Source organism: Sciurus carolinensis, chromosome 17 (assembly GCF_902686445.1).
Source record: "Sciurus carolinensis chromosome 17, mSciCar1.2, whole genome shotgun sequence".
In the NCBI taxonomy this organism is placed as follows: domain Eukaryota; kingdom Metazoa; phylum Chordata; class Mammalia; order Rodentia; family Sciuridae; genus Sciurus; species Sciurus carolinensis.
In genome coordinates, this window is record NC_062229.1 from 56208505 (window position 1) to 56229076 (window position 20572).

Sequence of the window (20572 nt, forward strand, 5' to 3'; positions counted from 1 at the left end):
GGGGGACATGCCTTTGAGGGGGATGTAGAGACCTGGGCCCCGCCCCACCCCCACTCTCTCTCTGTTTCCTGGACTCCATAAGGTGAACAGACCTCCTCTGCCATGCACTCCCACCATGATGTACTATGCCACCACAAGCCCAAAGCGATGGGGCCAAGTATCCACGAACTCTGAAGCCTCTGAAACCATGAGTTAAAATAAATATTTTCTCCTTTAAGTTCACTATCTCAGGTATCTTATCACAGCAACAGAAAGCTGACTAACACAGGTGGATGGATTGAGGGATGGGTGACAGGGTGCACTATGTCTGTCCTGTAGCACTTTCTACTTCTGAAGGTCCTGATAGGAGCTCCTAAGCTGTGACCCCTGACCTTTCTTATGGTGTTGCTGGATTCTGAAATGACTCAACCCTTTCTGAATTGGCTCCAAGAATCAATTCTCAATATTTTTTTCCTTTCCAAATCATACATTTGGTTCCTGAGATGCTGTTTCTCAGCTGTATCACTTTCCTTCCCACCACCATCCCCTCCTTTGGACTGCCTTGGGCCCAGCTGGAGCAGGGTTCATGAAGGCACGCAAAGGCAGTTGTCTGGTTTCCATGTTGGGCTTTATTGTCCCAGAGCCTCCCACAGGCCCCAGCCTATGCTCCTGTTCCAATCTCAATAGGAGGTGGCATGTTTACTCAGAACAGGTTGGGAACAATATAGTCAGTGTGGACACCATCAATCAACCCTTCCCCGTTGTTGTGGACAAACCAGCAGACGACCTTGGTGCCAGTGCTGGCGTCCTTTCTGTAGTCTTTCTGGGAACCCCTGGGAGAAAAGAGAGAGGTGCGTAGTTAGTCAAGATGGCTGTGGCATGAGTCTAAGACTGGGTACAGTTGTGAGTTTAGAAATCCTTTGGGTGTGTGTGTGGTGCTGGGGGCTGAATTCAGGGTTGTGTAGATGCCGAGCAAATGCTCTACCACTGAGCCAAATCCCCAAGCCCTAAGAATTTAGACATTTGAAGAGTCTATAATTCTTTGGCCAAGAATGAGGTCACGTGATTATTCTTTCTCGGGAGCCGAGGTTGGGCTTTTCCCTGATTGGGAGGGGCCTAAAGGGGGTCAAGACATCCAAGAGAAATAAGAGTCCCCCATAGAGAACAAGAGCCCTCCAGGCAAATACATCTGGACAGAGAGCGCTCTTTCTTCCTGTCTTGTTGCTGGGCAGGGTGAGGGGGCCCGAGGTGTCCCCTCACCTTGTGACGGTCAGCTGATGGTTCTTCACCACCATTGTGGCATCTGGCTTTGTGGGATCAGAGCCTGGGTGGATGTCAGACACTTTAAAGTCAAAGGGGTGGAAGAATTGTCCTGGAAATGAAAACACACCCTGTCAGCCCCTGGCCATGACCATGGGTGACATGGCCTCTGGCCTTTCAGGATTGATGCAGAGGCTGAACAGCTGATGGGGTGTCATGAGCTGGGTCCAGCGTGACTAAGACAGCCTTGTGCATGTATTTCCCATGCTGCCTCGTGGCCTGAGTAGCCTGCCTTCCGAACACTCCATACCTAGCAGCCCATGCGTCTGTGCTGACATCCGGTGACTGTCCACCACATAGAAGCCTAGAAAGTCATGGTGATCTGGAAGTTTCTTCCACACCTGGTGCAGGACAACCACAAAGGTCACCCCATCACCAAAGGAGATCACCATGTTCTTCTTCCTGTTGATTGTCAGGGATAGCCTAGAGAGAAGAAGAGGTGGCTGTGGGGTCCTTGGCCACAACCGAGGCCATCTGAATGAAGGGCATCTAGCAGGGTCTTCTGAGCACATGGCAGCTGAGAGCACAGACTCCAGGCACTGCCTCAGGAGTGCTGGAAAGAGGATGCCTCGTGCCTGCCACCCTCCACAGAGCGCAGCTTGACTCCTCTGTGAGCAGGAGAGAGGGCCATCCTGGGAGTCCAGAGGCCTGGGGCTCCAGCTCAGCCACTGACTTCCTGTGTGACCTTGGTTAGGTTGCACCCCTTCTCTGAGTCTTCAGTGGAGTAGCATTCCTGTCCTACCCAATAGGCTCTGGGGGATCTGAAGATATAAAAAAGGCTAAGGAACTTGAAAATTAACAGCTTTAGCCCGGGGAAGATGTGAGTGGGGGTAGTTGTTATTATTACCTAATGCTTTTTTAAATTTAAATTTTTATTTAATTTTTTTTTTTGTTCATTTGTTTTTGTTTTTTTTCTTTGTTGTTGTTTTTATTTTATTTTATTTTATTTTTTAATGGTACTGGGGATTGAACTCAGGGGCACTTAACCACTGAGCCACATCCCCAGCCCTTTTTGTGTGTTTTATTTAGAGACAGGATCTCACTGAGTTGCTTAGGGCTTCACTAAGTTGCTGAGGTTGGCTTTGTACTTGTGATCCTCCTGCCTCAGCCTCCTGAGCCACTAGGATTACAGGCATTCACCACTGTGCCCGACTTTATTTTTCTTTTTTTGAAGCTGCTGAAGCCGGTCTCGAACTCCTGGGCTCAAGTGATCCTCTCCTCTCAGCTTCCTGAGCAGCTGGGACTATAGATGTATACCACCCAGCATGGTTTGCATCTAATGATTTTATCCAGCCAGCCTGTCCCACAGAGAGTTCTACAAACTGTCCAGCTGCTAATTCTGCCTCTGATATGGTCCCCAGGTGTTGGCTGGGGGGCACTGTGGTCACCTTCCCCGAGGGACTGAACTCTGAGGCTACCAGTCTCTCCTATGATCTGTGGATATTTGGTCTTGGGATTGGTACAAATCCCTCAAGAGTCTCCCTTCCCTCAGGCTGCTGCATCCCTTAGATTCCTAGCCGGAGGACCTTACCCATCCTGTGTGACTGTGACTGTGTCCAGCCAGCTGAAAGTGCTTGACCCGGCCCCATTCCACAGGGTGATCTTCTCTGTTGTCACCTCCATCCGGAAGTCCATTTGAGTGTTGGTAATGCCCAGTTTCCCAAAATAAGTCTTTCTGGTGTTGGAGGCAGAGCCATCTCTCTTGTCTCCAATGATCTGCCCGTTAACAGTGAGACCTGCCAGAGGGATGGGGCAGGGACAGAGACCAGCGAGATCTTTTGAGTTCAGGTTGGCCTTGAAGGATGAACCTTCCCCTTTAACCACACCGATGGAAGGGTGGCAGGTTGGGACCCCAAGGAAAGACCAGGACATCAGAGCCCAGCCCTGTCTGCTCCTGGACACTTCAGATCTAGATTGTGCTAGGATATTGTGGATATGCCCCTTGCCTGGGTCTGAGAATGTTCTTCAGAGAAAAAACTGTTCTCCAGAGTCAGGCAGGGTCCTGCCCCCAGCACCAGGCTACCGGTTTCCTCTAGCCCTCTCTACTGGCACCGGGGACTTAGTCTGGCTCACAGCCCTCCTCCCCCACCTTCTGCTCTTAGAGTTCTCAGCATATGAAGATGAATAAGCTACTGGGCAGAGGAAGGAGACCTGGTTCCTGAACCCACCTTGAAGTAGACCAGATATCCTGGCCCAAGAAAACCCTTGCCATAATTAAGTTTCTCCTCTGGTCAGAAAGATTTTTACAAAGGGTGTCAATAGGATATCAGTAAAAACTTCTGCAGAGGGCATATGGTTTTTAGCTTCCTCTTTTTTGTAAATGCCAGGTTTGCAGGGAAAAAAAAAACCTATAAAACTTCTGTCTAGCCTCAGAATATGGAACTATCATGTAACCACCCCACTGAGTATAAATCTAAAGAAATTTCCAGCTTCAGGGTCTAGAGATTTTTAAGCATGAGCCCCCTCTGGACCGCCAGCTTCCCGAAAATTCCTCAGTGTCCAGACTCATCTGTCCTACATCAGCCTGACAGCTCCAGACTTCCCCAGGAAGAACCCCGGCCTGCAGCCCCCACCTGTGACTGGGTCCTGGATGAGGCGCAGCACCGTGCCCGGGTCTTCATCAATGTTGAAGCAGAGGGCGTCATCTTTTTCTGGGACTTGGATGATGAAGTGAGGGTCCCCATCCACTGAGGGCACATTAAAGAAGGGGCTTCCAGGGCCTCTCACTGTCCCAGGGGCCTCCTCTGGCCTCCTGGCCCCAGTGGGTTGGACTTCCAGGTAGGCAGGAACACTATACCCAAGACCCTGGGCCTTGTCCCGGGAGGACCCATGGAACTCACCATAGTAGTAGGGGTTTTGAGGAGGCTGGTAGCCAACTGTGGAGCAAAGGCAGGACAGAGCCAAGTGAACAGCCCTGGGGAGGGCCAGGAATACTCCCCCATTCCTCCCCCTCCCCTGCCACCCTCCAATCTCTGCAGGACACCGGTCCATCTGCCTGTCTTAACTGATTCAGGAAAGATCAGGAAGGGGAATGGGGCAGCAGAGATGGCTACAGCAGGCAGCAAATACTCACCAAGGTAGGCCTTGGAAGGGGTTGCAGATACAGCTAGAAAGAAACCAAAGGGCAGTTGTGAGCAGTCTTGGGTTCCCTTCTGCTCAACTATGTGTCTTATGCCTGTCTTGGGGTTACTGGTCCCCAGTGGGGTCCTAACTCCAGCATATAGAAAATGGGAATGTGACCACCAAAGTTGAGGCTTTATAAATGGGCACATGCCCAGGAAACCCCTTTACAGGGCTGGAGGTGATAGGGGTGTTGCTTTAATGCTAGGAGCATTGCATTTTTAAAATTTTTTTATTTTATTTTTTTGGAGTTGTAGATGGACAGCACGCCTTTATTTTATTTGTTTTTGGGGTTTTTTCGTTTGTTTGTTTGTTTTAATGTGGTGCTAAGGATCCAACCCAGTGCCTCACATGTGCTAGGCAAGCGTTCTACCACTGAGCCACAATCCCAGCCCGGGAGCATTGCATTTTTATGTGGCTAAAATGAAAACCATCAAGTCACCAGTTTTTCTCTCTTGAGTAATACAGCAGACATCTGTCCCCACCCTTGGCCTTTCCAGGCCTTAGATGGGGTAGGTCGAGCCCAGATTGTTGCTCCTCAGTAGTAAAACACCTACCTCTCATGGGTACACACATGAATGCACATACACACAAATGCACACGTGAACGTGCTTGCGCCAGTGACTATGTTTGACGGGGCTGTTCTCAGGGGAAAGTGATGGCCCACCCTGACATGCTCCTTATCGACACAGGTGGGGCAGGCTGGCAGGTGAGGAAGATGTCCTGCCTGGAGGTGGTAGGCTGGTGTGGGGCAAGTTTCCAATTTTATGGTGAGAGAGGTGCAGAATACCCCAATTGCCAGCAATTTCCAGCATGGGTACTGGGCCCAGGCTACCCAGGCCTAAGTCCTAGATTGGCTACCTACTGAATCCTTGAGCAAATAGACTTAACCTCTCTGTGCTTGTTTCCTCACTATAAAATGTGATTCATAAAAGGAATCCCTTCAGGGGTTGCTGTGGAATGGAATAGAATCTCCTGATGTGCTAAATTGCTAGTTTTTACAGGTCACAGAATACTCTCAGACTGATTATCTTGCCCTGGGCAGAGAAAGCCACTTCTAAACAACTGAGGGGAGGCCTGAGGCTCAGAGGGGAACAGAGTCTGGTCCATGGTCACTCATGAGTTGGCAATGACGAGCTGGAACTGAGCCCAGATGTGCTGAGCCTCCCCCGACTCTGGGTGTCCCCACTGGCTTGGAAGATATCTTGGGATCTGTCTCCTTCCCATCCCAGGTTGCCCACCCAGTCGCTGATTGAAGCTTACCTTCTGCATCACCAGGTACCATGAGGAAGGAAGAGGAGAAATGCGTTAGAAGCCAAAGACTACTGGTCAAGTCCAGTGACCTGAGCAGGAGCCAGAGCTTGCTTCTGGCCAGCAGCAAGCTTTGTCCCCAGAGTGTTCCTTAGAACCAAGAACTCCTGGAAGACAGAGGCCTGGCCTGGCCCGGCCCACTATTTGCTAACTTTGCCTCTCAATGCCAAGTCCCGTGTCCTGCGCCCAGTTACAATGGGCATTTGGGACCCCTGTAGAGTGTAGTCTGGGGTCTGGTTGAGGAGGCTTGATCCCAGACTCCAGTTCTCAGGGCCTCTATTTCTCACAATCCTCAGGTGCCTAGTAGCCTGCTCCAGGCCTAACTCTCAGATTGGAAGTGCTAATTGTCTAACTGAGCCCTTTCGTGCTGTGGCCTAAGTCCCTTCTTTGAAATGACCCATGGACAGTGTGTCTCCTTGACTTACATCCCTTGAGAGACTTAGAGGTTCCTATTTACCCCACACCCCACTGTCCCTGCTAACTGCTTCTCTCTCTCTCTCTCTTTCTCTTGCTCTATCTATCTATCTATTCTCTATCTACCTATCTATACACATATTTGTGTGTGTGTGTGTGTGTGTGTGTGTGTGTGTGTGTGTGGTCCTGGGGATTGAACCCAGGGAGACTCCACCACTGAGCTACAGTCTGGCCTTTTTTTTTTTTTTTTTAAATATGGCCTCACTAAGGTACCAAGGCTGGCCTTGAACTTATGATCCTCTTGCCTCAGACTCCAGAGTGGCTAGGATTACAGGTGTGCACCACTATACCTGACTGACTGCTTCACTCTCGCCATACCACCTTCCTGATCCCTTGACCAATCTCCCTTCTAGTACCCCCTGACCTGCCCCTCTTCAGGAATTCTGGTCTCCCTGGCCTGGTCAGCTCCTCTGCTGGGTTCCAGGACTCAAGTTCCTAGAGGGAGGCCTCTGGGTTCTAGCCTCTTCTCTCTGTGCCCACCTTCCCCAGGCTTGTCGGCGATGGCTGTCTGGTCCTTGTTGTCCTCAGGCTTGGTCACCACCATGGAGGTCAGTGGAGTCACAAAGTGGTACTTGAGGGACAGGTCCAGGGCCTGGGCTGTGAGGCGCTCCTTCTCCTCCCCATGGGCCTTCTTGCTGTGAAGTGGAAGCCACTCAGGTCAGCCCAGAGAATAGCCCCTGCCCGCCTTCCCCTTTACCGACTCCCATAACCAGACCAGGACTCCCAGAATCAGCCAGGGACCCCCTCTCCCCGTTTCCCACAATGGGGGTGCCCAAAGCTGAGTCTGCTGGGGCTCAGAAGAGACGGATTCACCAGCCCCCTGGAGCATGTGACAAACTCTGTTTCCTTTCTGGGCCTGTTTCCCCACTGGTAACATATAAGGAGCTGGAAATGACCACTGCAGTGACCGTCCATGACAGTTTCCGTGTGTCAAGTGCTCAATGGGCCAGACCCATCTCAAAGAAGACAGACACTGCCCTCTACGGTTGGCCCAGCTCTGCCCTCTGGGCACTGGAGCCTGGATCCAGCCTTCGGTTTTGTTCAGCGTCACTGTCACTGGGTCATGCTGGATGCGGGGAGCTGGGTGCAAAGGCTGCTCCCACCCTCGAGGCCCTGCCAGGCTGTTGGCCTCAGCAGAGCCCATCTGCTTGAGCCTCAGGATGACAGGTACACATTTCCTTCCTCTTCCAAGAAGAGGGCAAAATAACGGGGACGGGCATGGGGGTACCCTTCCTCAGTGCGAGGCACAGGGGCAGGCACAGGTAGGTGCCACACAGTGCCAGGTACCCAGGGTAGGGCCTGGGTTTTGTGAAGGGTGGACCAAGGTCACCGTTTCTCCAGCAGCTGCTCAATGGTGAGGTAGGCCCAGAGCCGCTCAATGTAGTTCCCAAAAATGTAGTCTCTCTCCTTCAGGGCCTCCTGCATCTCCTTCACGTCCACCTCCTCTGTGAAGGTCAGGTCATTGAAGGCCTGGGGTGGGGGTTGAAAGGAGTTGAGGGCTGGAGTCCATCAGTGCTGACCCTTCTAGGCCCCAGGTCCCTGCTTACCCCTTGGCCCTTCACATCTGCCTTGAAATTGTTCACGTCTTCATCTGCCAAGCGCCCGGCCACCACGATCTCAGAGCCGTCGTAGAAGTGCTGGTAACTGTTCTGGGTGAGGTCCAGGATGGCGTTCTGGGGGTACTCCACCTCTACGCCTGTCAGCAGCGGGTTAGCCACCTCCTCGTAGAAGCCCTGGAGTCCAGGTCAGGGATCTGGTCATCTCAGGACCCCAGGGCCAGCATGGGGCTGGCTCTCAAGATGCCATGACATGGCAGTCAGACCCCTGCGGCTGAGTGGGTCCTGCCTCCTGGTTTTTACTTCTGTGTGGCCTTGGTTGGGTCCTTCAGTGTATGGGTGCCCTCCCTCCCCTCCCCCATAGAGACTGGAAGAATAGAAGGAAGGGACAGAGGGGCTGCGTTGTAGCCCAGTGGCAGAGCGCTCGCCTAGCATGTGCGAGGCCCTGGGTTCCATCCTCGGCATCACATATAAATAAATAAAAGGTTCATCGTCAACTAAGAAAATAGTTTTTGCAAAAGGAGGAAGGGACAGAGTTTTTGGCACACAGAAAGTATTCAAGAAATAAACTGCGCATGGTGGGACACCCCTGTAATCCCAGCGACTCAGGGGCCTGAGGCAGGAGGATCATGAGTTCAAGACTCGGCAACTTGGCGAGGCCCTAAGCAACTCAGCGAGGCCCTGTCTCTAAATAAAATACAAAATAGGGCTAGGATGTGGCTCAGTGGTTGAGTGCCCCGGAGTTCAATCCCCAGACCAAAAAAATAAAAAATAAAAGTATTCAAGAAATGTTGGTTGGAATGAAAGAAGGAATAAAGAAAGGGTAGAGAGGCTGCCTAGCTGGAGGGATGCTGTGTGTCAGACAGATGGGAGGGAGGCTTCGGGTCCACATGCAGAGCTAGAGATGCCAGGGGGAGACTGCCAGGTGCAGCAAAGAAGGAGAAAGAAACAGCACTGGATTCTCAATGAAATCAGAGTCGGATAAAAACCTTTTTTTTTTTTTTTTTTTTTTAAATAAGTATGCCTGTTATGGGTTGAATTGTGTACTGTGTTCCCCAAGTTCACAACCCTCGGTTCCTCAGAATGTGACCATATTTGGAGGTAGACTCCTTACACACATAGTCCAGTGAGGTCATTAGAGTGGGCTCTGATCCAATATGACTTGTGTCCTTATAAAAAGGGGAAACGGAACACAGACACACACCAGGGCGCAGGGAGAAGATGACCGCTGATGAGCCAAGAAGCACAGCCTAGAACAGATCCCTCCCACACAGCCCTCGGAGGGGAACCAGCCCGCCACCACCTGGATCTTGGACTTGCAGCCTCCAGAACTGTGAGATGAGAAGTTTCTGTTGTTTAAGCCACCTGTCTGTGGCCATGTACTTTGTAGGGCGGCCCTAATAAGCTAGTATCATGTCCCAGGCAATATTGGAGCATATTTATATCAATATTATCCATTACTTATCAAAAGTTTTTATTTATCCTGTATTTGATCTGGCAATCCTGCAGAAGGAGCAGGTCTGTTCCGTGTAGCCCAGGAGAAAAAGAGAACCATGATTGATGGGTAAGAGCAACTAGAGCCAGGCACAGTGGGACACAGTTGCTGTAATCCCAGTGGCTAAGGAGGCTGAGGCAGGAGGATCGTGAGTTCAAAGCCAGCCTCAGCAACTTAGTGAAGTCCTAAGCAACTCAGAGAGAGCCTGTCTCTAAATAAATACAAAAAAGGGCAGGGGATGTGGCTTAGTGGTTGAGTGCCCCTGAGTTCAATCCCTTGTACCGCCCCCCCCCAAAAAAGAGGCAACCAGAGGTAGATTTCAACCCCAGTGGAAGCTCTTTCTTTTCTTTTTTTTTTTAATATAAATATTTTTAGTTGTAGATGGACACAATACCTTTATTTTATTTATTTATTTTTCTGTGGTGCTGAGGATCAAACCCAGTGCCTCACGCGTACTAGGTAAGCGCTGTGCCACTGAGCCACAACCCCAGCCCTAGGAAGCTCCTTCTGATACCTGAAATTGTCACACAGAGGAGTAGCTGAGGGAGTAGCGAGTCCCTCATTCCTGGAGGTGTGCAAGACGAGACATACCTGCAACTGGAGGTCAGCATCTGAGTCTTCATAAATGCGTCGGGCAAACCCCTGGTTCTCCAGGGCCATGCTCTCCAGGAAATTAAAATTCAGATTGTTGCCAAAGCCCAGGTTATACAAGGGGAACTTGCCCCCAATGGCATTCCGCACGTTCTCCTGGATCCTTTCAGGCCTGCTCTCACCTGTAGAGGGGTGTATTCACATTCCAGCCACCACCCTGGGGACCCTGTGCACCAGCTCTGTCTGGAGAGGTCTGATACCCACACTTGCAGAGCTGGGGGAGTCACGGCCATGAGCCCTTGCCAGGGCAGGTGGTGGGAAACCCTGGCAGAGGGAGGCAGGGTCCTGCCCGTGAAGGGCCTCACCATCTGTGGGGGACCCTGAGAAGAGCTGCCTGAGGTCTTACAGTGAGCTAGCTTCAGAGCCAGGAGGGTAACCAGGCACTCACCCTGGTTCAGAGCCACCCAGGCCCCTCACCAGAATTGGCATCCCCGTCTGTCAACATGATGACAATGGAGGTGCTCCTCTCAGGGACGAGGTTTTCCTCCCGGGCCTTGTTCAGCATACTGATGCCCCTCAGCAGTCCATCATTGAGGTCGGTCACTGTGACACAGACAGAAAGCACCGTGGGAGAGTGTTCTCAGGGTGCCAGGGCCAGAGGATGCCGAAGCAGAGTAGGTCAGGAAAGAAGGCCCTGCTCAAGTGCCAAGAATCCTGTCGGCTCATACATGGCGCTACTCAGTAACACTCTCTGAATGAATCAGTGGGTGAATGAACAAATGATTTATGCTTTTTTTTTTTTTGGTACTGGGGATTGAACCTGGGGGCACTTAACCACTGGGCCACATCCCCAGGCCTTTTCAGTATTTTATTTAGAGATTTAGAGTCTCACTGAGTTGATTAGTGCCTCGCTAAGCTGCTGAGGTTCTCACGATCCTCCTGCCTCAGCCTCCCAATCTGCTGGGATTACTGGCATGTGCCACCGTGCCCAGCTATGACTTATGCTTTCACATGGGGATAAGAGGGCTGCCAGAAGGACAGAAGCATATGGCAATTATAAAGTTAGTTTGGAAAATAATCAGATGAACTCGTCAGGAGGAGAGGGGAGCAGTATAGATGTCATTTACGATTTTCCACAGGCAACTGGACCAAGAAGAAGGGTGCTCTGGGACCTGATCTTGCTGGGACTCTTGGGACACCAGGATCACGGGTTTTGAAGCAGAAAGAATGATTTCCCTTGACCATGCCCATGGACCATCCATTCCACCTCTACCCCAAACAAAGGTCCACGGGGATGGGATCAGCAGAGGCTCTGACGCAAGGCAGGAAGGAAATACTGCTCAGCAGAGAGAGGAGTAAGTTTGTTCTCCCCTCTGCTCTTACTTCCTTTATCGTAAATGTTCTTTACAAAGGCTCTGGCCTCCTGGAGGTTCTCGGGAGTGGCTTGGACTAATTGGTCTTTCCACGTGGTCACATCTCCACTGAACAGGATGAAATTCAGGTAGTCATTCTCTTTCACATCGTCCAAGATTTTGAGAAGGGCATCCCTTGTCTGGGGAAGAGAGAGACAAGTAGACAAGAAGTAGGTGAGGTCTCTCCACAGCCCAAGGGTCACAGAGCCCCTACTGTCCTCACCACAGAGCATTGACTAAGGCTCTCCCCACAAAGTGGGCAGAGGCTTTGAACCTTCTTATACCCTGCCACCTCCTCCTCTTTCACCAGAACTACTAGCATTCTCCATTTAAAAAAATAACCTCTCCCTCCCCACAATCCTCCACCTCACACTCTGCCCCTTGCGCTGAGGAGCAAACCTGTTGTATTTTCCGACCCGCCATGGAGCCGCTGACATCAATCACAAAGACCACATTCTTAGGCACCACCGGAAGACCTCGAGGTGCAAAGAAATGCACAAAATAGCCATTGACAATCTGGAAAAGGGAGAGAAAGGCGGAGGCTTAGTCACAGCACATGGGCTTCTCTTGCAGGTAGAAGATATTTGCCACCCAGGGAGAATGTAACCCTGGATCATCAGCTGTCCCAAGTCAGGTAGAGAAACAGCCTGGGGCTGCAGATGGAGAGAGATGGCGCTAGATGCGGCCCCCACCCTCTCCCTGCCATGATGGTGAACCGACTCACCCAGGGGAACCATTGGCATGTACCTGCACGTTGGCTGGAGACTCTCTGTTCACGTCATAGGTGATGATGAGGTCTCCGTTGAGGAGGGAATCTGAACAGGTTGGGCATGAGCGCTGTTGGTCTAAGCTGGGCTTGAAGGACACATGACCCTGAGGGACAGAGATGGAGGGTCTTGCTCCAGGGTTGTCCACTAGCAAACAGCCCAACGGAGCCCTCACAGGGAGGAGCCCTGAGGTGGGCAGTCCCCGAGGATACAGCTGCTCACCATGCCCTGCCTCTCTGAACACCTCTCTCCTCCTGGGAGGGAGATCAGAGCCTCCTAGGAAGGTGCCCAACTTTCTCATTCAGTCTTTTATCTCCCTTTTGACTGGGTTCCTATACCCTTATGCTTAGCCGACCTTGAAGTTCCGCACCCAGAAGCCACTGAGGGAAGAGAGTTTTGCACCATGTAAGGGAACTTCATATTGGGTGGTTTTGCATGTTGCTAGAGGAATGGGGAGAGAGAAGGGAGGAGAACGGGAGTGGAGGTCCCTTCTACTACCCAGGCAGGGATGTTGCCCTGAGGAATAATGTGGCTGTCAGTGTGAGCACCTTGCAACTCACCCTGGCGGTCCTAAATGACTGAGGTTAGTTGCTTATATAAATGTTTATTTATTTATTCATTTTAGTATTGGGGATGGAACCCAGGGATGCTTTGCCACTGAGTCACATCCCTAGCCCTTTTTATTTTTTATTTTGAGACAGGGTCTCACTAAGTTGCCTAGAGCTTCACTAAGTTGCTGAGGCTGGCCTTGAACTCATGATCTTCCGGCCTCAAACTCCTGAGTTGCTGGGATCACAAGCATGTGCCACTGCAACCAGTTAAACGTTTATTTATTCACTGTCTATGGCCAGTAATGTCCCTGAAATAGCTGAGGACCTTGGGGACCAAGAATGAGGTTCTCATTAATCTTCCACCCATTGTGGAAGATGTGGAGTCAGCAGATCTAGCCTCAGTCTCCTTATCTGTAAAACAGGGACAGTAACCCCTTCCTGTCCACTTTCCAAGGTAGAATAGGGCTGGACTTTATAAAATGGTTCTTCTCTCAGCTAGTCCCCAGTGCAACTGAGACTCCAATTCCTTTGGCATGTTATTTCCAACAGACTCCAACCTCTCAGGTGGCCAAGGAGGAAGCTTGATGGCTGTCCCCAACCCCAACACATGCTTGCATAAGCAATCTCTGGGCTGCAGGCCTGTCCTGCTGGGACCAGCATTCCTGTCCCCTGCACCCCAGGTCTGAGAGGCATCTATACCACCTTTTTTCCTGAGAAGGACTTGGTGAGGGCGCTGCCCAGGAGGTCATTGGTGATGAATGAGGCCTCAGCATCCAGTGTGCTGATGCCCTGGGGCTCGAAGATGTGCGCCTCGATCTGAAATGACCAAAGGAAGGAGATGTCACTCAGTGACAGTGCAGAGAGGCTGAACTCGGGGACAAGACCAAAGGAAATGAGATGGGTCTATGACGGTACAGGGACCCTCCAGGGCAGTCCCAAGGGCTAAGCCTGGGGACCCCCACTGGGAATGTGACCACAGGGGCTTGTGAAAGGCACTCTGACCCAAAAGTGTTTCTATTATCTGCCATGTGTGTCCCCAAGTTCCACCACTAATGTATTTCTTTTGGCCTTCAGCTTTGCTGCAGGTAAAATGCACTTGTCCCCAGTTGCAAACACTGCAGAGGGCACCCTGTGGTGTTGTCTCTGAGGGTTCAGCTCAGCCTCTTCCCCGTGGCCCCTAGTTGCTATAGTCAGAGGAATTTTAATCCTCTATAGCCAAATGGTGGGGCCACAACCTTTGCCTTCTTCTTCTTTTTTTATTTTTATTTTTTTAAAATATACATGACAGAAGAGTGTATTCTGATATATCATATATACATGGGGTATAACTCCCCATTCTTGTGGTTGGACATGGTGTGGAGTTACACTGGTCATGTGTTCATATATGAACATAGGAAAGTGATGTTCCCTTCATTCCACTGTCTTTCCTACTCCCATCCCCCTCCCTTCCCTTCATTCCCCTTTGTCTGATCCAGTGAGCTTCTATTCTCCCCCATCCCATTATTGTGTGTTAACATCCACATATCAGAGAGGACATCAGGCCTTTGGTTTGGGGGATTAGCTTATTTCACTTAGCCCGATAGCCTCCGGTTCCAGCTTTTGCCTTCTTGACCCTGCTCTGAGCTCTGCCCTCGGGGCCCTTCCCTGTTCCCCCTGAAGTTCCAGCAGGAGCTGTTGATTACCTCAAAGTGTTTGACCAGTTGCTTGGGCTGGACCTTAAGGTACATCTCGTATTTTCCCTGGTGCCTCTTTAGTAGCTCCTCGTAGGTCAGCTCAAAGGTGACATTGCTGCCTGCGGCCACATTGACTGAGACTGTGAATTTCTCCAGCTTCCTCCCAGAGGCTCTGGATGGGGTGTGAGACAGTGCTTACCCCAAACATTGCACAAGCCCATCCTTCCTTGGCTCTGGGTCTCAGCCTTTGGTTAGGAAGTCTCTTAACCATTGAACTTCAGTTGTCCCAACTTCAAAATGGAACAATGAAACATTATGGGCACTTTTTTTTTTTTTTTTTTAAGCACCAGGGATTGAACCCAGGGGTGCTTAACCACTGAACTACATCCCCAGCCTTTTTTTACATTTTTATTTTTTATTTTTATTTTTTGCGGTGCTGGGGATTGAACCCAGGGCCTTGTGCTTGCAAGGCAGGCACTCTACCAACTGAGCGATATCCCCAGCTCCACATTTTTATTTAAAGACAGGGTCTTGCTAAGTTACTGAGGCTCGCTTTGAACTTCTGATCCTCCTGCCTCAGCCTACTGAGTTGCTGAAATTACAGGCGTGTGTCACGGGGCCCAGCATGGGCACATTTTGCTATAACAATAATAATAGCCGCTGCCTGCATTTCTGAAGGCTTTCACAGCCCAGAGTTCTCCCCAAGCCCTGGGGGTTCCCACTTACTTGACCAAGCCAGCTGTCTTGCCCTGGGACACTGCCTTTTCGTACTGTTTCTTAGCGACTTCCTTCTCCTTGATGTTCCCAGGGTAGGTGACACCATCAATGGTCCTGCAGGGAGAGAGAGTTTGGGGGAGAAGATGTCACCCTGGGCTGGAACCCCCTGCCAAGCTCAGAGTCAGCAGCCATGGTGGCACCCACAAGGTGAAGTTGGTGATGAAGGCTGTCTTGGGCAACTCCACATCAAAGGAAACCTCCTTGGCCTTATCTGCGTTGTTGATGGCCTTTGTGGTGACGACATTGTGAGCAAAGCGGGAGGTCACCTTGCAGCTGATCTTGGTGCTGTAGACCTCGATGCCGTCCACAGCCTGTGGAGGAGACAGGCAGAGATCAGAGGGTGGTGACCTACCAGACTGTGGCACTGGGGAGGCAGGTCTTCAACCTGGCTACTTCCCTTCCAAATGCACCCTTGCAGGTTCTGAGGCCCCTGCCTGGTAAGTAGCCCCTCGGTCCTCCCAGTCACTCACACTGGAAGCCTGGGCAATGTCCCTGGTCCATCCATTCGACTAGTCACCATGGTGCTCCTCCAGGAGAGCCCTGCCTCCTCTGTTCATCCTGAGCTTCAGTCACACCGAGGTTCTGTTCTTGCTCCCACCCAGGGCTCTGTCCTAACTGCCAAATCTTCCTGCAGATCTCTCTCACTTCACTCTCTCTCTCCTACCACACACCACCCCAGCCCACCTCCTGAGTCCTTTGGTACTTCTTTCCCATGCCAAGGGGAGTTCCCAGACACCCTCTTTCCAACAGGGGGTGATGGGCCAAGGAAGATATCTGGGGTAAACACAGTACAAAGACGCTTCAGGAGGGGGTGAAGGGGTGCTTCATCGTCCCAGTCCCACACACCAAGTGTGTGGGAAGAAGGGATGGCCGACGGGGCCCTCTTGAGCTACCTCCTATGAGGTTAGAGTGCTGTGGTTGTGGGTGCCCTTTCCCAGGGGTCTTGCTTCACAAGGGGCTCTGCCCTGGCAGAGGGCCATGAGCTCTTTGCTAGCTGTGTGGGACCTGCCACTATGACTTATACCTTTAGGAATTGGGCAACCAGCTTCAGCCCGCCCTGCCCCACTTTGCCCCTGCCCTGGTAAAAGTTCTCACCCCTCCTGGGAGGCTCCGTTTCTGCAAAAAAAAAAAGAACAAACAGAGAGATCAGGCCAAGGGCAAGGTCACTGTGGCCTGGGAGCAGTTTCTGGGCTGGGGCCAGGGACAAGGGGGTGCACCACCACACACACCCTTCTAGACACAGGACCCTCAAGGCCACATGTCAGAGTAGGATGGACTCTGAATACAGGGGAGATACTGAGGTTCAGAGAGGGGCAGTTCTCCAGGTCACCCAAGGAGCAGAGCAGGGAGAAGGAGACCAAGGACTCTCTCCATGCCCCACAAATCCCAACTCATTCTGCCTCTCATTCTCTTTAACCTGGCTTCCAGGCCTCTTAGGCCTCTTTCCAGAACATCCCACACCCACCACAGCTTGTAGGGCTCAGCTCAACATTTTGTAGAGACTTCTGCCCCTTTCTAAGATGGGCATTCAGTGAGCAAGAAGTTCGGGGTGTATCAACCACTTAACATGTGGGGAGACTGAGGCCTAGGAAGTTGTAAGTGTCTTGCTCGGGGCTAACCAGCTGGCTAGCGTAAGCCCTGGCTAGTGTCCCCAAGGTCCAGCACCATTCCAGCAGCTCAATACACAGCCCTCTGCCCCCTCTTCATCATACCCAGAGGACTTGCCCAGAGTGGGGCCTTCTACCCATTTGACTCCCAAGGCCTTAGTGGCAAGAAGGGGGCAGACTCACCCCAAGCAGCCGGAGCGGGCTTCTTGGGAAGCCAGAGACTGCCACGCTGGAGAGCAGAGCCAGGATGAGGCAGGGCCACCAGGTAGATGCCATTGCTGAGCAGGCAGGCCTGGCCCGCCCTCCTTATATCAGCCAGGCTGGTGTTTTCCGAGCAGGGTCAGTGACCCTCAGCTTGGGGCTGGAGCAGAGAAGGCAGGAAGCTCCTCCGGGAAATGGTGTGGGTGGATGTGTCTCTATGAAGAAGGCTCAGTGGGTGTTGACAGTTTTGGGGCTTCGCTCCCGACAGGCCAGAAAAGCAGAAACTGTCAACGAGCAGGCCTTGGCACTCATGGTGTGGGTGATGGAGACAGCGCGTGGAGTTCCACTGAGCAAAAGCCATCTATCTCAGCGTCGTGGCCCCTTGTCCTCACCACTTGCAGGGACCCTGGTCTGGTGACTGGATCGCAGCCCTGCCCCTCTCAAGGCAGCAGGGGCATAAAACCAGACCATTACCTTAGGCTCAGACCTCCACGACTGAAACCCTTGCTCATTACCCTGTGTAGTTCTCAGGGTGTTAGGTAGTAGCTAGCAATGAGCAGTGAAGTGCCGGCAAGATCACAAGTGCTCTTTAAATTACTTTAGGGTCTTCTTTAAACTACTTTCTGAGAAAGGAAAGGGTGATAGTTGATTTGTAGAAAATAAACAGAAGCAAGGGAACCAGTTGGAAATCACCTTAAGAGAAAAGGATTAGGACTGGGGTTGTGGCTCAGTGGTAGACCACTCACCTAGCATATGTGAGGCACTGGGTTTGATTCTCAGCACCATGAATAAATAAATAAAATAAAGGATCATCAACAATTAAAAAATATTTTTAAAAAGTGAGAGAGAAAGGGATTAATGGGATAACTCTTGACAGGGTCCATTGAGGTTGATGTGAAGCTAGAAATTATGGCTATTGGAGTCTCCAATCATCTGGGAAGGAAGATTCCTTTAGAAGTGCAGGCACACTGAGGTAACTTCTAGTTAGCTACTGACCCCAATGCCCACATTAACATGGAATTGACTGGCAGATGAAACCCCTCTAAATAGGATGGTCAGTCCTGGATGACAGCTCTGGAGAGGACCAACTAAGGTCAAAAACTCTACCACTCGACGTAAAGGAGGAGTTGAACACCTATGGGCAAAGAGTGCAGAAGGTGGTCCCCAGCTCTCCCAGTAAACATCAAACAGTAATAAATTTGAGGACAGCATTGTCTCCTTTGTCATTCTCTGTTTGGAAACAGCCCACTCTCTCTCTCTCTTGAGAGTGCTCTCTGCTTGAGCCTCACTTTACTTTCACTTATAATAAAGTTCTCTTGCATGATTTTTGGTGTCTGACTTTAAATTTTCTTTCATCAGAATACAAGAACGGAGGTTTGGCGTTTCAGCTCCCTGCTTTTCTGTGACAAGGTGACCGGGAAAGGGGCAAACCCCAAGTCCTGTGACCCAGCCCTCTAACTTGCTTTTCTGAACTTACCCTTTTTCCACTGGCACGCCCGCTTTCACGGCCCATGGCATCCCTCATCTCTCTGCCAGCCTCAGGGTCTCTCCTTCAGGAGCCCTTCTCCCCCTTCCCCTAATGGGCTACGCAGCAGCCATGGTCCGAGTTCCAAGCTCCTTGAGGGCCCCCCTTGTATTATGGTGAGGTGAGGTTTGTGCGCTCAGCTCTGACAATCTCCTCTGGACCCAGAGCTCCTGGAAAGCAGGGCCATGTCATCATGATCCACTTGGTGCTTCCCAGGGCTCAGCCAGAGACTGGACCTACCTCAGCCTCTTGGGGAGTCATTCCTCTAAATGCCACTGGGGCTCTAGCACCCAAGACAACGGGAGCTTCAGAGGCAGGACTTGGACCCTCCCTATGGGGGATGGGACCTCCTGAGCCACACCGGGACCATGCTGGTCCCCAGTCTCTTCAGGACAGCTGCCACATATCCACCATCTCCACGGCTTCTCTGAGCGAAGCTGACCCTGTGACTCTTCCCCTTGGCTTACTGCTGAATGGAATAGACAAGGACACCTGGGCACAGGACAACTAACTTACAGATGGTCCCATGGCCTTGGCCAACAGTTCTGGGACTGACCGTGAGATATACAGAGACAGTTGGTTGCTGGGAGCCAGGAAGAGAGAGAGAAGGCAGAAAGCAGAAGTTGTGAGGCAGGGGACGCCACAAGGAGGCCATAGACTAATGACTGGAAGTGGCAGGAGCCACAGAACAATGACAAAGGGAGTTGACAAATCAACAAAATGATGGAATGGAAGTCTTAGGGTGCTTTGACACAAGGGATGAGCTTGGTCGGTGAGGGGTGGCAAATCAGGATGCTGTCTTCCTCCTCTGCTGCTGAGGGATTGCTGTCCATGCTGAGGCCTGGCTGGGCAGCGCCTGCTCTCCTCAGGCCCCCCAAATCCTGACGCCAACCCCCACAGGCAGCGCCTGCTCTCCTCAGGCCCCCCAAATCCTGACACCAACCCCCACAGGCAGTGGGCATCAAGCTCAGGCTGGGAGACCAAACCCCATGGGTGCTGACACCTGGAGGTGGAGGGGAGACCCCAGGAGCTAAATCTTTTGTTGATTTTTGCTTTGTTTTCAGCAGCTCTGGTCACTGACCACTGTGGGGCTGGGCTGGGGCAGGACTGTTGTCTTGCTCACATTACTCAATGGCCCCAAGGCTGACTATGGAGTTTCTCTAGCTAGACCAGTTTCTCGTCTAAACCAGAGGCATTTTAAGAAAGGGACAATTTGGAGTAGGGATTCTGAGGCCACTTAGAGGCCCTGAGGAGCTTGGCATGGTGGTAATCCCAGGCACATGGGAAATTGAGGCAAGGGGTTCTCAAGTTCAAGGCTGTCCTCACAACTTGGTGAGAATCTGTCTCAAAATAAAAAACATGAAGAAAGCTGGGGGTGTAGCTCAGTGATAGAGTAACCCTAAGTTCAACCCCTGTACTGGAAGGAAAAGAAAGAAAGAAAGAAAGAAAGAAAGAAAAGAAAGAAAGAAAGAAAGAAAGAAAGAAAGAAAGAAAGAAAGAAAGAAAGAAAGAAAGAAAGAAGGAAGGAAGGAAGGAAGGAAAGAAAGAGAAAGAAAGAAAGAAAGAAAGAAAGAAAGAAAGAAAGAAAGAAAGAAAGAAAGAAGGAAGGAAGGAAGGAAGGAAGGAAAGAAGGAAAGAAAGAAAAGAAAGAAGGAAAGGAAGGAAAGAAGGAAAGAAAGGAAGGAAGGAAGGGAGGGAGGGAGAGACCCCAAGGGAGCCTGGGGTCTTGGAGAGAACCAGAGTCATCATGCAGGATCTAGGATTATACAGATTCTGAGAGATCTTCAGGCTCACCCCATCTCCATTCTACAGGAGGTGAAGATAAGGCCCAAGCTAACGACACAGCCACCTGTGTCCCAGTCAAGTCCCAACAAGAACCAAGTCCCAACAGGCTTTGCCCATCTGCCTCCCAGCAGCCATTGAGAAACCCAGGACACTGTGGAAGGTGAGTTGGTCTCTAAGCCTGGGTTGGCTTGCTCACAGCTTGCTGCTGAAGGGTTCTGAGTCCCCAGACCTGGGGCAGGTATTTTATTTTATCGGTACCAGAAATTGAACTCGGGGGCACTTAACTACTAAGCCACACCCCCAGCCCGTTTTATTTTTTATTTTGAGAAAGGGTCTCACTAAGTTGCTTAGGACCTTGCTAAGTTGCTGAGGCTGGTCTCAAACTCATGATCCTCCTGCCTCAGCCTCCCGAGTCGTTGGGATTACAG

At 51.2% G+C, this 20572-nt stretch overlaps 1 protein-coding gene across 1 annotated transcript; it reads right to left on the reverse strand.

Moving 5' to 3' along the window:
• Window positions 1-588: 588 nt before the first annotated feature.
• Window positions 589-16952, reverse strand: Itih3 (inter-alpha-trypsin inhibitor heavy chain 3). Its single transcript, XM_047532232.1, has 22 exons — window positions 16817-16952; window positions 16122-16142; window positions 15171-15337; window positions 14976-15080; window positions 14259-14421; window positions 13279-13392; window positions 12006-12131; window positions 11658-11774; window positions 11230-11398; window positions 10324-10449; window positions 9847-10028; window positions 7752-7937; window positions 7535-7674; window positions 6685-6839; window positions 5683-5685; window positions 4373-4405; window positions 4140-4175; window positions 3873-3986; window positions 2831-3035; window positions 1550-1722; window positions 1240-1351; window positions 589-812 (listed from the first exon to the last, which is right to left on the reverse strand). The coding sequence occupies exons 1-22, from the start codon at window positions 16907-16909 to the stop codon at window positions 683-685; spliced, it is 2670 nt and encodes an 889-aa protein (XP_047388188.1). The 5' UTR covers window positions 16910-16952; the 3' UTR covers window positions 589-682.
• Window positions 16953-20572: the final 3620 nt, after the last annotated feature.